Genomic DNA, 17,500 nt, shown 5'->3' on the forward strand with positions numbered 1-17,500 from the left:
AAAAAACTTTTGTGTACGGAATGACGTGAATTGGACGGAATTTACCATCGGACATTTGGTGCGCCATTTTGTATGGCACGCCAATGAAGTTTGTGGACGCAATTACATTTTGTCTACGAACGATTTATTTTGTGCATTTCGTCGAGACGAAAATGATTTTGTGTGACACAAAATAAATTTCGTGTACGAAATTAGAAAAGCGTCATGACAAAAGATTTTCGTCTGAATAAAAACACATTTTGTGTACGGAATTGCTTGAATTGCACAGAATATACTGGCGTACACTTGGCACGCCATACATAGATGCCTATCAACCTAAAATCTCTAAAACCAACAAAAATGAAATCAAAAGAAATGCTTTTGATACGTTATTATCAAAGACTGTGTAATTCCAATCTTGCTAATAATAATAGAACACATAAGTGTACGTGATGAAATTAAGATGGTGTTTCCGATCACTTTTTATATCACAGACATAGGTGACAAGTGGGACCTCGCAGCGCAGATTTAAAAAAAAATTAAAATCAATGTTAGCCAATGCCTTTAACTTTAATTTGCAAACTTTTCTCTTCTTATATTCCCCCATGATTGTCCTTTTAGAAACGCATCCAAGCGGAATGGGAGGAGCAACAGCGGATGGAGGAGGAGGAAAAGGAGAAGAAAGATCAGGAACTTGAGGTGATAGGCTACCAAACTCTGAGTATCGACCTCCAAGTTTGCATAATATCCTGTTCATTTGATAAGCAATTCATTTCTTGTGCATGTTTGCTGGCCAGATCAGAAATTCGTGCCCCCCCCTCCTGGTCCCAAACTTTACACAATTGGTATTGTGATGAATGAGACCCCTCGTGTGCCCCCCCCCATTGATGTAAAGATGGAAATTAAGTGAAGGCTCTTTTTTTTACCGATTTTTCTTGTTGGTATCTTCTCTGCTTCCATGGCATTATGAAATTAGTAATTTTTTTTGCTTGAAAATTTGTTCCTACCAAACGATATTGATACTTGAAACCAGTTGATTCATTTCTAAAAGAAGAAAAAAAAATCAACGAAACGTATCAGAGAAAGTTTGAGGAAGATCGATGGAATGATAAGGAAGTATGGGCATTTGAGTAGCAAGATCACTAATGCTATTTAGATCCTACATTGGCAATGTGACCAAGATCTGTGACGTAACACATCTACACTTGTATATTACATCAGTACACATTTTATTTAATTTTTCTCTTTTGTCTAGTCTCTTGCAAGATCAAGTGTTTTTATATGCTCGTCCAAGGGGACATATCATTTTTCAATGTTCAGATATGGAATAGAAATGTCACAGATATTGTGAATGATTTACCATATCATTAGAATGAGCAAAAAAGAGATGTGCTGGAGGTATATTTTCAGTTTTTAAAGGGAGTGTTGTAAAGGTGTGACATTGCAGATCTTGTTTGCATTGCCAATAGGATCTCCCAATTTTCTGTATTCTAGACAAATAGATTTTTTTTTGGATATGCTTGTCATACATTGAGTTTGAAAGTTTGTTGATAATACCATATACATGTAAGTAATGCTGTAGACTTCCTTAACCAAGATACACATAGCCTCTGCAGGATGAGATAGTGTCAACCATTCTAACTCCATCGTTTCAACTGTATCTTTTGCAATGATAACATCAGATAGCAATGTGTACACCGTCATTTTCATCTTTTATGCTCACGATATACATCAAGTCATTCAATGTTATCTACTTGCTAGCCAGTTGCCTGTCTATGCTGAAGAGATATTTCAACTTTTGAAAAGAGATCTGATTTCTCAGGAATAAACCACAATCGCTACAAACTTGATTCATCCCAAATATACTGAGTTTATTAAGAGTTGAATAAAAAAAACGGGCCATTGTAACAAACAGCTTAGCGATTGATTGTCTCGCCCACCAGAGGTGAAGGCGAGACGTAGGGATCCAAATGTCGTCCGTCCGTTGTCCGTCTGTCATCCGTCCGTCGTCCGTCCGTCACAAACCTGTAATGACATATAACTCCAAACCGTAAGTCTCTTTTCAACCAGAATTAAATGCTGCAGTCTGAGGTCACATGGTAAGGTCAAAGGTCATTTTCAGGTCAACGTTAAAGTTTACATGCAAGACTCTCTTATGACACCTAACTCCACAACCGTAAGTCGTTTTTCTACCAAACTTGGTTGGTAGATGGACCTGGGGGACCTGCATGTTATGCTGCAGTCTGAGGTCATATGGTAAGGTCAAAGGTCATTTTCAGGTCAACGTTAAAGTTTACATGCAAGACTCTCTTATGACACCTAACTTCGCAACCGTATGTCGCTTTTCAACCAAACTTGGATGGTAGATAAACTTGGAAGACCTGCATGTTATGCTGCAGTCGGCGGTCACATGGTAAGGTCAAAGGTCATTTACAGGTCAATGTTAAAGTTTACATGCAAGACTCTCGTATGACAACTAACTCCACAACCGTAAGTCGCATTTCCACCAAACTTGGATGGTAGATGGACTTGGGGGAACTGCATGGTCTGAGGTCATATGGTAAGGTCAAAGGTCATTTTCAGGTCAACGTTAAAGTTTACATGCAAGACTCTCTTATGACACCTAACTTCGCAACCGTATGTCGCTTTTCAACCAAACTTGGATGGTAGATAAACTTGGAAGACCTGCATGTTATGCTGCAGTCGGCGGTCACATGGTAAGGTCAAAGGTCATTTACAGGTCAATGTTAAAGTTTACATGCAAGACTCTCTTATGACACCTAACTCCGCAAACCGTAAGTCGCTTTTCAACCAAACTTGGATGCTAGATGGACTTGGGGGTCTTGCATGTTATGCTGCAGTCGGAGGTCATATGGTAAGGTCAAAGGTCATTTTGAGGTCAACGTTAAAGTTTACATGCAAGACTCTCTTATGACAACTAACTCCGCAACCGTAACTCGCATTTCCACCAAACTTGGATGGTAGATAGACTTGGGGGACCTGCATGTTATGCTGCAGTCGGAGGTCATATGGTAAGGTCAAAGGTCATTTTGAGGTCAATGTTAAAGTTTACATGCAAGACTCTTATGACACCTAACTCCGCAACCGTAAGTCGCATTTCCACCAAACTTGGATGGTAGATGGACTTGGGGGACCTGCATGTTATGCTGCAGTCGGAGGTCACATGGTAAGGTCAAAGGTCGTTTTCAGGTCAACATTAAAGTTTACATGCATGACTTTCTTATGACGCTTAACTCTGCAACCGTAAGTCACTTTTCAACCAAACTTGGATGTTAGATAGACTTGGGGGACGTGCATGTTATCCTGGAGTCAGAGGTCACATGGTAAGGTCAAAGGTCATTTCAGGTCAGTATTAAAGTTTACATGCAAGACTCTCTTATGACACCCAACTCCGCAACCGTAAGTCACTTTTCAAGCAAACTTGGTGGTAGATGGACTTTGGGGACCTGCATGTTATGCTGCAGTTGGAGGTCACATGGTTAGGTCAAAGGTCATTTTGAGGTCAACATTAAAGTTTACATGCAAGACTCTCTTATGACACCTAACTCCGCAACCGTAAGTCGCATTTCCACCAAACTTGGATGGTAGATGGACTTGGGGGACCTGCATGTTATGCTGGAGTCAGAGGTCACATGGTAAGGTCAAAGGTCATTTCAGGTCAGTATTAAAGTTTACATGCAAGACTCTCTTATGACACCCAACTCCGCAACCGTAGATGGACTTGGGGGACCTGCATGTTATGCTGCAGTTGGAGGTCACATGGTTAGGTCAAAGGTCAATTTGAGGTCAACATTAAAGTTTACATGCAAGACTCTCTTATGACACCTAACTCCGCAAACTTGGATGGTAGATGGACTTGGGGGACCTGCATGTTATGCTGGAGTCAGAGGTCACATGGTAAGGTCAAAGGTCATTTCAGGTCAATATTAAAGTTTACATGCAAGACTCTTATGACACCCAACTCCGCAACCGTAAGTCACTTTAAAGCAAACTTGGATGTTAGACTTGGGGGACATGCATGTTATGCTGGAGTCAGAGGTCACATGGTAAGGTCAAAGGTCATTTCAGGTCAATATTAAAGTTTACGTGCAAGACTCTCATATGACACCCAACTCCGCAACCGTAAGTCACTTTTCAACCAAACTTGGATGGTAGATGGACTTTTTCTGGTTATGTTCATAAGTGGGCGAGACCCAAAATTGCTTTTGCCTCCTTTTTAAGATTGATATGCATTGATTATTGTGTATGGTCAATCATAAAATTACATGTACAAACTCCCTAAGCTCTTTGCTATGGCCTGTCCCAGAAAAAAAAAATTGTTTTAGAGATAGATATCATAATCATCAAAATTATGTTTGATTACAAATTTTAATCTGACATTAAATTTTAATTTTAAATTTGATCACAACCCAAATACATGTACTTCATGAATTGTTCACGGTGGCCGATAACAAACAATAAAGAATGAGCCCAGTCGGAAATCAGTTGCACAGAAAACTGTCTTCTCTCATTCAGAGATTTACACGTGGTACAAAAAAGCATTATAAAGAACAAAAAGAAATGCTAATGAACAAGATTTTATCCTACATGTAGAAGAATGTAAAGAAGGGTCTCTTGAGATTTTTCTGTTTCGAGATTCGAGGAATTTTTGACCAGTATCATGTGACTAGATGTAGTCATGTGACTTTAAAATAAGTCTTTATCTTATATGAATGTCATGAAGTAATTTGATATAACTTTACTACATGATTGTGCACTTTACTCTTATTCCGCCCAACAAAGAATGTTTTTCATGCATTTCTTGGTGCTTCTCAGACTTAACTCAGATTTTTTCAGAATTAACATAGCTCAAAGATCCAGAGTCATGTGATCATTCATGACATGTGACTGATCATGTGACCAACTCATATGTCCTCTTTGAACCCAGAGTGTACTTCTGCAGCTGGACCAAGAACTGGGCAACGAGAAGGTGAGGTGCTTCCTTTCTGGATTATATTTCAAATCGTGCTTTTCATTAACTTGTTTGTATTTAATAATTGAATTCATCATGATAACAATTATGATAGACAAAAAACAATCCACTCTGCAAAGATGTACAAATAAAGTATACATCTGCAATAATGAATTAAAGACTGAGTAATTGACAATTGGAAGCATTTAATAGATGACTTCAGGTTTAAATGTGGTAATGAAAGTGCATTATTGGATACTCAGGGGGATATCCCTGTAATGTCATGTTTGTCGGTGCAAGTTTCGACAATTCTGAGACATGAAGAATGCAATGAGCATTAATTAACAGCAACACGACACATGCTCCTGCGACACTTGCTCCGGTCTTAATATCTCAAAGGGTTAGAGTTGGGATTGTAGTAGACCTTTTGGTGCAGAATACAGTAAAATGTAAGGATTAGGGTTTATCAAGGTTTTAAGGTTAGGTTTCATGTTTGGCTTAACGTGCTGATTTTCCATCCGAGCAAGTGTCGCCAGAGCACATGTCATGAAACCAGATGAGCACATGAAAGTGGGGCCACCTACATGTATCTCAATCATGTCTGGACACTGGAAGCTCAGGGAGTCTCGGATAAAAGGTTGAATACAAGATTTCGACTCGATGATGAAAACTTGTTTTCTAATTGATGCTTTTGTTACTCTAGGAGCCTTCCAAGGATTGGCGTAACCCAGAGGCACCCGCATCGAGTCAACTACCCGGGAACCAACCTGTACGGGCTGAGAAGAAAGAAGAGCTGTGTTCCTTCTTCATGAAGACCGGTGCTTGCCGTTTCAGAGAGAGGTATGAAACTAGATTAACCCTATATAGCCCGCGCTATGAAATTGCATAGCCCGGGGGGGGGTGGGGGGCCTATTATGCCCCCCCCCTCAGATCTCTGCCGTTTATCGACCCATTGCGACCAAATTTGGTGTGTGGGTGTCTCATTATGTATTTTACAAGAATGTGTTGTCAAATTTGTGATATTTATTATCATTTTTTATTTATCTAATTAATTATGCAAATATTCAAATTTTTTCAAGGAATTTTCATTTTTTTGTAGTTTTCCCCCCATTTTTTGAGAAAATGCAATGGAATCAAGTATGTTAGTAGCCAGTCATGTAATCTAAAAGACAGCTCACTCAACTGTATTGAAATTGTATAATTATTAGATTATAATAGTAATTAATTATGCGCATATGCTAATTTTTCTCGATAATATTCTTGTTTCCTTCCGTGTTTCCAAATTCTTATGTATTTCTTTGTTTTTAATTTATTATGTATTTCTTTGTTTTAAAATCTCTATTTTTTATTTATTTTTTTAAATCTAGAATAGTTGGTGATAGCCCAAAAGAAAGTTATGTGAGGAAAAACAGAAAAAAAACATTCATCTGACAACACTTCTTGTAAAACCCATACATTGTACACACAAAAGTCGATGGAAATTGCCATTTTCGGTGACATTGGTCATGAATATGTGCTATATCTCCGCAAGTGTACCCCCGATTTTCGCAAACACGGTCTCAAAATGTGCGGGAGATGTGTAAGAAAAAAGTCATGAAATTTCAGCATATTATTTTTTTGCATTTAGAAATTATCGCGAAAAATGTCGAGGGGGGCCTTTTAGCCCCCCCCCCCCCGGGCTATATCAAATCATGGTTGGCAATTTTCCTGGGATAATTCGGTATATCCCTCCTAGGTGGCAAATACTGGGAAAAACTTGTTGATGCTCTTAAGATTTACAAGGAGGTACAGGGAAATGCTAGAGATGCTTGAGAAACACCAGGGTAATACCTGGAAAATATTTAAGAAGTTTATTTTGTTGTGTTTTCCTGCATTTCCAACTATTTCTCCATTTCTTCAAAAATTATTGCTCCTTTTTTTTTCACCTGTATTTACCACAAATATTTCCGTCTCTGGCCAACCCTCGGTCAGATGTATTGACTCTTATTAGAACAGGATTTATACTGGTTTGGCTGTACTGAGGCCTTAATTATTTTCTGCATTTTAGGCTGAATAATACCTCCTACCCCCTCCCCCCTTCCTCAGATTGCCAAGCTTCATTTGGTCTACTATCGATTTAAGTGTTACCATTTGGTGTGAACCACACTTGGTCAAACTTGCTACTTATTTTGCATTTTTTTTCAAATAATATGGCTGATAAACAGTTTTAAGTAATCATGCAGAGTACGACCAAGTGTGCTGACAGGGAGACGAAATGGTATAAGTAAAAGAACATGTTGTATCCAAACTAAGATTAGACTATCTAGGATGAGGCCAAGCAGCCTTTAGACTACTCAGCCACTTTACCTCCAGTTTACATGTACAATCTGGGGAGTTTTCATCAACATTTATGTCCGACAAGTGATCAGCAGATCTGATAATTTTCCTTGAGTTTGATTGACCGAGGGGCACTGGTCCTGTGGTAGTTATGAGATAAAATAGGAGTTGTCAGATAAAATGTCTGACAAGTCCTTTCATGAAACGCTCCCCTGTTCTGTCCGTTCTCGTAGGTGCTCCAGGACACACCCACCAACGGAATGTGGCACCACCCTCATGATCCCGGGAATGTATACAAACTTTGGTCTCGGTCCAGACTTCAAGGATGAATACGACGCCGACATCGGTTTGGAGTGCGACGAGGAGTCCGCTTACGTGAACTTCCACGAGTTTTATGAAGATGTCTTACCCGAGTTCCGTGAATATGGAAAGGTTTTGCAGTTGAAGGTGAGATTTTGATGTGGTACCTGAATTGGGAAGCCAGCCGAAATTTATTTTGTCCCCCCAAGAAAATGAAAAAAAAAAACATAAGAGAAGCAGGTGGTTAAGGTTTGAACAAAATTGGACAAACGTAAGAATATTATGAATTTCCAAAAGTTATATCAAGTTGTAATCACTATTCGTGTGATGATTTCAAATTGGCTGCAGATGTAATGTTTTTCTGGTGTTCGGTAAGGAAAGCTAATATCAAGGGTTCTGGATACCTTTCAGTGAAATATAAGCTTTTGTTAAAAAGTTTCTGCACTCTGTAAATGTATTTTCAGTAATGCTAAAAAAAGTTAGTGAACCCACCGCAAAACGCACTCCTTCATGCTTTGGACGAAGACAACAGCACTACAATCTTTGGCAAGCTCAGAGAAACAAACTTTATTGAATCTAAAATTTTATTACCTGACTTCACAGTTAAATATCTAAATATGACAGAACTTGAACACTTTGAATATGTTCCTTTTTTGGCGGGTCTCACTAACTTCTTAGCACCATTTTTATATAATCATAATATATTTTTTTTATATAGCGCAGAAAGATTTGCTGCCAATTATTAAGAAAAAGTCATGATTATTACGATATTTCAGGTCCAATTATGCCATTGTGCTTTTGACCTTAATTATTAAAGTTTTGAGGGCAAATAAATAAGTTAACATTTAATACTATATAGTAGTACATTGGAAATTTGTGAACTAAAAAAAGTGGCCAATGATGCTCCTTGTTCACATGATTGTGTATCTTAGTTTACATTGTTCAGAGTGTTATCATCACATGGTTAAATATTGACTTGATCTTGTGGGTTTATCCTCTTGGATTTATCATGGATTTACACAAGAGAGAGTACCAGAGATTAATCTAAATCTTAACCTTAAAAGAAAGATTCAATTCTTTTTATAAGAAATCTTTATATTACCTCTTCAAAGAAATTTATTATACCACGTGGCGCATATGAAATTATGACTTTCATGTCAAAATTATGAATTTTGAGCTTCTGGATTAAATACTTTCTTACTTCTAAAGGTTGGCAGCTCTGTCAGCATATATTCTGCGCTGTATTACTGGGCAGTTCCATGAAATATTCGACCATATTGTACGTCCGACCCCCATTCTTCTAAATTCTTACTTCACTTCATAAACAGACCAAGTCATGGTCCTTTGAGAACATTACGGTCTGCCATAACTACCAAAAATCAGAGACAGAAAATTTCATGAAGGTCTCGCATACATGGGGTCGGACGTACATGTTTTATGGAATGGCCCCACTATCATTATAGTATCCTTGTTGCCAGGTATGTCGTAATTGGGAGCACCATTTGAGAGGTAACGTCTATGTCCAGTACAGTAGTGAAGAGGAAGCAGCCAAGGCTCTTGAAGTCTTCACAGGCCGTTTCTACGGTGGAAAGCAGCTGGATCCACGATACTGTCCGGTCAACAGATGGAAACCAGCGATATGTGGTAAGAATGATCAGAGATCGTGGTATTATGTTTAACTTGATAACTACAAGTAACCTGACAGGTGTGTGCGCTCTAAATAAATCCACCTCTTTTATTATCATTATGAATAAATCTCTTGGAAATGTATGAATCTGTTCTATTTTGGAGAAAATTTTACTTACCGTAAGTAACAGTGTATTAACCGCACCCGTGTATTAACCGCACCCCCAACTTTGGACTAGAAAAAAAAAAAATCATATTTGAGGTACGAAGAAACAAAATCTAAGTTTTTAAGATTTCAAAGTATCCAAAGAGATTACCGGTATGCAGAAATATGCTGTTCTTGATCGATTCATCTACAAATGTTAGAAAGAACGGTCCCGACAATATTGGCAAATTACACACTCGCTCACCTCACAGTCACAGTGTACACACACAGCACTGCCATTACATTGCAAACTACGATACAGTACAAGTCATGCCAGTACATCTTATCAAATTATGATCTGTGTCTTTCCTAGCGTAGGAGGAAGAAACATTCACATTTCTTGCATCACAATCTCACAATCACTTTCAGAAATTTGATGTCTTAGCATGAATTTTGGATACGGGATTATAGGAAGGTTCAAGAAATAAAGAAATTGACATTTTTTCCAGTTGTTTTTAACGGCTTCGTGCCGTCTCTCTTGTGCGTGGTTTACATGGTATCTTATGAAAAGCAAACAGGAAGGAAAAAAAAGAAGCTGGCGCGAAACGGGATTTTGAATAGCGCCAGCTTAAGTCGCACTATAACCACATTACAACGCAATCTCTAAGCTCACTCAACTCTCGCTCAGCGGTGACAAAATATTACCGAGTATGCTTGGCGTCTCTTTTAAATTAGCCAGGGAACTTCACTACTTTGAATCGAGAATGAAGTCAAAATTAGTGTCATGAAGGTGGGTGCGTTTGTTATGGACAACATTTAATTAATATTGCAATAATCGCTTCCCATTACCCGCGGCTCATACCCCTCTAAACGACATTGCCTGGGCGGCTACGCCCGGCCACTCGATGTGTTGTTAACTGGCAGACATCGTACATGTACGGGAGGGGTTACGGCGGGCTGGCTCAGACCCGTCTCCGTGTATAAACCGCACCTCCGACTTTTGCTTCTATCCCGCCGAGAAAAAGGTGCGGTTAACACACCGTTACTTACGGTAACCCTATATAGCCCGGGCTTCAAGTATTTTTGAAATTGCATGGGGGGATGTTCATGGGAATCCGTTGAATTCTGCAAACTGTATGGGTATCGGCTAAGTAATGACTGTATGCCTCTGTTCTATCTATATTCTCATTACTTTTCATATGGATGTTAAAGCCATTGGTTTTGACCTACTATATCTATCTATAGCATATCTATCAGCTTCTTCAACAGTATGAAACCTATACATTCTCCATATTTTTGGACTTAAAAAATATTTTTGAAGTATTTGATATTGAATTCCATCAGGAATGCTTATCATTGTGACCAGCTATGACTTAAAATGACTTATATTTGTTTTCGTAGGGCTTTTCCATCGTGACAGATGTCCAAGGGGGAAGCACTGTAACTTCCTTCACGTGTTCCGCAATCCTAGAGGTGAATTTTCTGACGCTGATCAAGACCGTCCTCCTAGAACACCAAGTCATCGCCGGGACGACCAGAGGAGGCGAGATTGGCAGGCCAGGGAGACCAGGAGACGCTCAAGGAGTAGAAGTAGAATGGATTATGGACGTTCAAGAAAACACTCGAGAAGTAGGAGTAGGGAAAGAAACAGGAGGCGGTACTCACATAGACGAAGCAGAAGCAGAGAGCGGTATGTGAGAAGAAGCAGGAGCAGGGACAGGGATCCCAGAAAAAGTCGTAGCAGAAGCAGAGACAGAGGTTCTAGAAGAAAAACTCGAAGCAGAAGCAGAGAGAGAGGTTCTAGAAAAAGTCGGAGCAGAAGCAGAGACAGAGATCCTAGAAGAAGTCGTAGCAGAAGCAGAGAGAGAGGTTCCAGAAGAAGTCGTAGCAGAAGCAGAGACAGAGGTTCTAGAAGAAGTCGTAGCAGAAGCAGAGATATTCATCCCAGAAAAAGTCGTAGCAGAAGCAGAGAGAGAGATCCTAGAAGAAGTCGTAGTAGAAGCAGAGACAGAGGTTCTAGAAGAAGTCGTAGCAGAAGCAGAGAGAGAGATCCTAGAAGAAATCGTAGCAGAAGCAGAGACAGGGATTCCAGAAGAAGTAGAAGTAGAGATAGGAGTAGAAGCAGAGAGAGGTTGGGTAGAAGAACAAGGAACAAAAAACATTTAAGAAGGAGCAGCAGTGAAAATAGCAGTGATAGAGGAAGTAGGAGTGCAAGTAGAGAGAGGCAGTTGCATTCTGGTAGTTCAAGAAAAGAGGAAGGTAGTCAATTTGATCGCAACAGAAGCAGAAGTACAAGTAAGGAAAGGTTCCGAAAGAGGAGTAGATCTAGCTCAGATCATAGTGATGTCGGGTCTGATGTTAGAGAACACAAGATGATTCGAAGTGATAGTACAAACAGGATTTATGGAAGGGTTGTGCATGGTAGGAAAGACAAGGTCAAGGGAAGAAAAAGCCCAAGTAGGGTGCGGGAGAGAGATAGAGCGGAAAGTACTTCGGATAGTGATCACGAGCAAAGCAAACCAAACCTTCCTCTGAAAGTAAATGGTTCAAAGAACAGTATCCCTCACCTGGAATCGAACGACAAATTTCTTGTGAGTTCTTCTTATAAAGACGAGGAAAGGCCTCCCGCCGATGACCATACTGTGACAGCGGCTGCCTATAGAAAAAAGAAAAGCAAAACAAAGCACAAAGGGAAGCACAAACGGCGCTCCTCCTCGGAGCTCAAGACAAAAAGGGGGAGGCGTCGGGAAAGTGAAGCTTCGTGTCCCAGCTCTTCTGAAGAACAGGAGAAAGAAGATTTGAAAGCAAAGGAAAGGGAAATGAGAGAGAGGATAGAGAAGAGACACCTTGCAGTGGTGAACCTTAAATCTGGCGAACTTGTGACCAAAGGAGATCAGGGTAATGAGTCAGATGATGATGAAGCCTTGAGGCTTGCAGCCATGAGGACAATGGGGCATAGGTCAGCAAACACGTGACCTTTAATCTAGGCATCCCACGCTCATTGAAATATACATTCTTGTTATATATGATATCAGTCCTGGTAACTTGAAGAACGCTGTTAAAAACATGTATTTAGTACCGTAGCCTGTTCATAAAGATTTGTTATAGTATTAAGTGTGCAGGTAAAGATGAAAGCTACAGAGATCACTCACATGATTGGCTAATAGTAATCTTGTTATAGAAATGACACATTTGTTATTAATAACAAGTCTCAATGAAAACAGGGTTCTTATTGTGAATTTGAATAATGGATTAACCTGTCTCAAAGTGATGGTGAAATGCTTTTCATGATGTCCGTAAAATGCAGTTAAAGATGAAAGCTACTGAGATCATTCACATGATTGGCTAATAGTAATCTTGTTATAGAAATGACACATTTGTTATTAATAACAAGTCTCAATGAAAACAGGGTTCTTATTGTGAATTTGAATACTGGATTAACCTGTCTCAAATTGATGGTGAAATGCTGTTTATGATGTCCGTAAAATGCAGTTGAAGATGAAAGCTACTGAGATCATTCACATGATTGGCTAATAGTAATCTTGTTATAGAAATGACACATTTGTTATTAATAACAAGTCTCAATGAAAACAGGGTTCTTATTGTGAATTTGAATACTGGAATAACCTGTCTCAAATTGATGGTGAAATTCTTTTCATGATGTCCGTAAAATGCAGTTAAAGATGAAAGCTACTGAGATCATTCACATGATTGGCTAATAGTAATCTTGTTATAGAAATTACACATTTGTTATTAATAACAAGTCTCAATGAAAACAGGGTTCTTATTGTGAATTTGAATACTGGAATAACCTGTCTTAAATTGATGGTGAAATGCTGTTTATGATGTCCGTAAAATGCAGTTAAAGATGAAAGCTACTGAGATCATTCACATGATTGGCTAATAGTAATCTTGTTATAGAAATTACACATTTGTTATTAATAACAAGTCTCAATGAAAACAGGTTCTTATTGTGAATAAGAATACTGGATTAACCTGTTTCAAAGTGATGGTGAAATGCTGTTTATAATGTCCATAAGAATTAATATTTGCTGAAAAGCAATGAAATCGGGGAAAATGGTGAGGTCACATGTACTGTCCACGGTAAGCATGTATGGGACTACACACAATTGTTTTTGCCCCTGTCTTTTTTTTCTGGCACCCCAAAACCAACAATAAGTCTTTCAAAGTGAATTTTTGATGTTTTTTTTTATTGAGCTTGAAAAAGCACATGTTAATCTTATTTGGAAGTTTTGTCAAGAAAAAATCGAAACAGTCAAATGCATATCTTTGTGGACCAATTCAAATGAAAAATTTTCACCTGTAATGAATTTCATCTTAAGCGAACTTTAATTTGTACACAAAATGAGCCAATTTTGGCATGGCATTTTCTTGGAAAAGGTCATGTGGTGTCATGATGCGTCACCCGTCGCAAATTTTTCAGTTTTTTGATGTGCAAAACTTAGGAATAATGTCATGAAATTTTGCAGTGTTGTCTTTCTTTGTTCCAGAAAAGTGGTGGGTAAAGTCATTCCTTTTGTGGTTTGATAATAAATGTCAAGAAATTTTGTTCAATTGAAGAGTATCACTATAAAACCTAACTAGGCAAAAGGGGGGGGGGGTCAATTTGCTTAGAAGGCCACGAAGATTGTCTAGACCAGAAATGAATCGCACTGTAACTCTTATGCAAAAGTCAGTGATTAATGTAACAGTATTGAAAGTTTTAGTTGGTTTTATTCATTTTGAATAGAATAAAGGAATGAAATACGGAATATGAATCTCTCTATAACCCTTATGTAAAAGTCAGAGATCAATGTAACAGTATTGAAAGTTTTAGTTGGTTTTATTCATTTTGAATAGAATAAAGGAATGAAATACGGAATATGAATCTCTCTATAACCCTTATGTAAAAGTCAGTGATCAATGTAACAGTATTGAAAGTTTTAGTTGGTTTTATTCATTTTGAATAAAATAAAGGAAATGAAAAACGGAATATGAATCTCACTAACTCTTAAGCAAAAGTCAGTGATTGATTCATAATTTATGAATTTTTGCTTAATACACGAATTGCGTTGGATTTGTACACAAAGTCAAGTTTTGGAGCAATTTTGAGTCTGCATGCACTGAAAGTATGTTGCGTAATTTCAGAGCCATTTGGTCTCAAAAGTTATGCGAGACATGAAAGTAAAAAGTCAGCAAGCAGCACACTGAAAAACTTTTGTGCGCCGGATTTATTACGAATAATGTTGAGGGGGGGGGGGGGTTAATGAGCCCATCCCCCTTGTCTTTCAAGTATTATCCTCACCATCATCATTGTGAGGTGCCAGGTTTTTGTCTCACCTGCATAGCAGAGTGAGACTATAGGCGCCGCTTTTCCGACGGCGGCGGCGTCAACATCAAATCTTAACCTGAGGTTAAGTTTTTGAAATGGCATCATAACTTAGAAAGTATATGGACCTAGTTCATGAAACTTGGCCATAAGGTTAATCAAGTATTACTGAACATCCTATTAGACTTTCATGTCACATGACCAAGGTCAAAGGTCATTTAGGGTCAATGAACTTAGACCATGTTGGGGGAATCAACATCAAAATCTTAACCTGAGGTTAAGTTTTTGAAATGTCATCATAACTTAGAAAATATATGGACCTAGTTCATTAAACTTGGACATAAGGTTAATCAAGTATCACCAAACATCCTGCATGAGTTTCACGTCACATGACCAAGGTCAAAGGTCATTTAGGGTCAATGAACTTTGGCCGATTTGGGGGTATCTGTTGAATTACAATCAAAACTTTAACAGTTTTTGGATCTGATTCATGAAACTTGGACATAATAGTAATCAAGTATCACTGAACATCCTGTGCAAGTTTCAGGTCACATGATCAAGGTCAAAGGTCATTTAGGGTCAATGAACTTTGGCCGAATTGGGGGGTATTTGTTGAATTACCATCATAACTTTAAAAGTATGTTGGTCTAGTTCATAAAACTTGGACGCATTTTAGGTCACATGACCAAGGTCAAATGTCAATGAACTTTGGCCATAATGGGTGTATTTGTTGAATTACTATCATAACTTCGCAAGTTTATTGATCTGACTTTTGAATCTTGGACATAAGAGTAATCAAGTATCACTGAATATCCTGTGCAATTTTCAGGTCACATGATCAAGGTTAAAGGTCATGTGAGGTCAATGAACTTTGGCCACATTGGGGATATTTGTTGAATTACCATCCTATCTCTGTAAAGTGTATTGGTCTAGTTCATAAAACGTGGAAATGAGAGTAACCAAGTATCACTGAACATCTTGTGCGAGTTATAGTAGTTTTCAAAGTCAGCACTGCTGCTATGTTGAATCGCGTGATGCAGGTGAGACGGCCAGAGGCATTCCACTTGTTTTTTTTTACTCGCACAGTAGTCTGACATTCTTTGAAAAAAGTTTATGATGTGAATACCGAACAAAATATCAAGAATTGTATATCAATTGACAGAATACATGTATAACCCTTGAGGAAAATAAAAGCCATGACTGTCATATGTTGAAATAGTAAATTATGTTTCAATGATCACAAAAGACTGAAAATATGCATTATCGCATTTAATGATTCCTTATCATTCATGTGTGTATGATTAAAATATGCAATTATATGTCGGTGGAAAGCAAAGTCTATACTCCCCAGAGACGGGTTAAATTTTATTTCCATCTCAGTTCATGTTACAGTGTCATTAATGCACAGAACACAATGTTATTTAAAAGGGAGTCATGAGGTCCAAAGTTCTCACAAAATACTAGTAATGGTACTTCTAGAACAATGTAATCTGCAATGAGATCTTTGATGTTTGATTGAATGGATTACGGATGTTCTTTTTTTAAATAAAATATAAATGTGAATATACTTTTTTTTTCCCTACATGTCTCTGGTATTTTTTCGCCTTTACATTTATTATTATTATATTATGTTATTATTTTGTATATTGCTGTATTATTTTTGTTTTAATTTCATTATTGATTGTATGCACTAATAGTCATCATTAACTTCCACTTCATCGCCATTAACATCGTCAACACAATCATCATCATCATTATAAACATATTCTTCATTATCATCATTATTATCCTCATCATGATCATTATCATCATCATCACCACCATCATCATCATCACCATCATAATCATCCTCATCACAGTTATCACAACAATCATCAATCTTGTAACCACTATCATCTTCATCATTATCGCAATCATCAGCTTTACCATCACCTTCATCATCTTCATCCCATTGTTCCTGTCATCCTCTTCATCTCCATCATCATCACCATCAGCAGCATTAACATCATCTAATGATCACCATCATCTCCATCATCATCATCCTCACCATCATCATCTCCATCATCACCATCTCCATCATCATTGCCATCTCCATCATCATCACCATCTCCATCATCACCATCTCCATCATCATCGCCATCATCATCATCATCACTGTCTCCATCATCATCACCATCTCCATCATCATCATCCTCACCATCTCCATCACCATCATCATCTCCATCATCACCATCATCACCATCTCCATCATCATCACCATCTCCATCATCATTACCTTCTCCATCATCATCACCATCTCCATCATCATCACCATCTCCATCATCATCGCCAACTCCATCATCATCGCCATCTCCATCACCATCTCCATCACCTTCTTCATCATCATCACCATCTCCATCATCATCGCCATCATCATCATCACTGTCTCCATCATCACCATCTCCATCATCATCATGCTCACCATCTCCATCACCATCATCATCTCCATCATCACCATCTCCATCATCTCCATCATCATTACCATCTCCATCATCATCACCATTTCCATCATCATCACCATCTCCATCATCATCGCCAACTCCATCATCATCACCATCTCCATCATCATCACCATCTCCATCATCACCATCTCCATCATCATCATCACCATCTCCATCATCACCATCACCATCTCTGTCATCATCATCACCATCTCCATCATCATCATCACCATCATCACCATCTCCATCATCATCTCCATCATCTCCATCACCATCTCCATCATTACCATCTCCATCATAATCGCCATCTCCACCATCACAATCTCCATCATCACCATCATCACCATCATCAT

The 17,500-nt window shown here is 38.5% G+C and overlaps 1 protein-coding gene across 1 annotated transcript; it reads left to right on the forward strand.

The window, feature by feature from the left end:
* Positions 1–600: 600 nt before the first annotated feature.
* On the forward strand, positions 601–13,188 carry LOC121429635 (U2 small nuclear ribonucleoprotein auxiliary factor 35 kDa subunit-related protein 2-like; the record flags this gene model as incomplete). Its single annotated transcript, XM_041626774.1, is given in 6 exon segments — positions 601–678; positions 4,928–4,969; positions 5,655–5,791; positions 7,501–7,714; positions 9,046–9,211; positions 10,740–13,188. Coding segments are annotated over 6 exon segments (2,211 nt in total), but the record flags the coding sequence as incomplete, so codon positions are not given.
* Between the last annotated feature and the right edge of the window lie 4,312 nt (positions 13,189–17,500).

This window comes from Lytechinus variegatus, chromosome 16 (assembly GCF_018143015.1).
Source record: "Lytechinus variegatus isolate NC3 chromosome 16, Lvar_3.0, whole genome shotgun sequence".
Lineage (NCBI taxonomy): Eukaryota > Metazoa > Echinodermata > Echinoidea > Temnopleuroida > Toxopneustidae > Lytechinus > Lytechinus variegatus.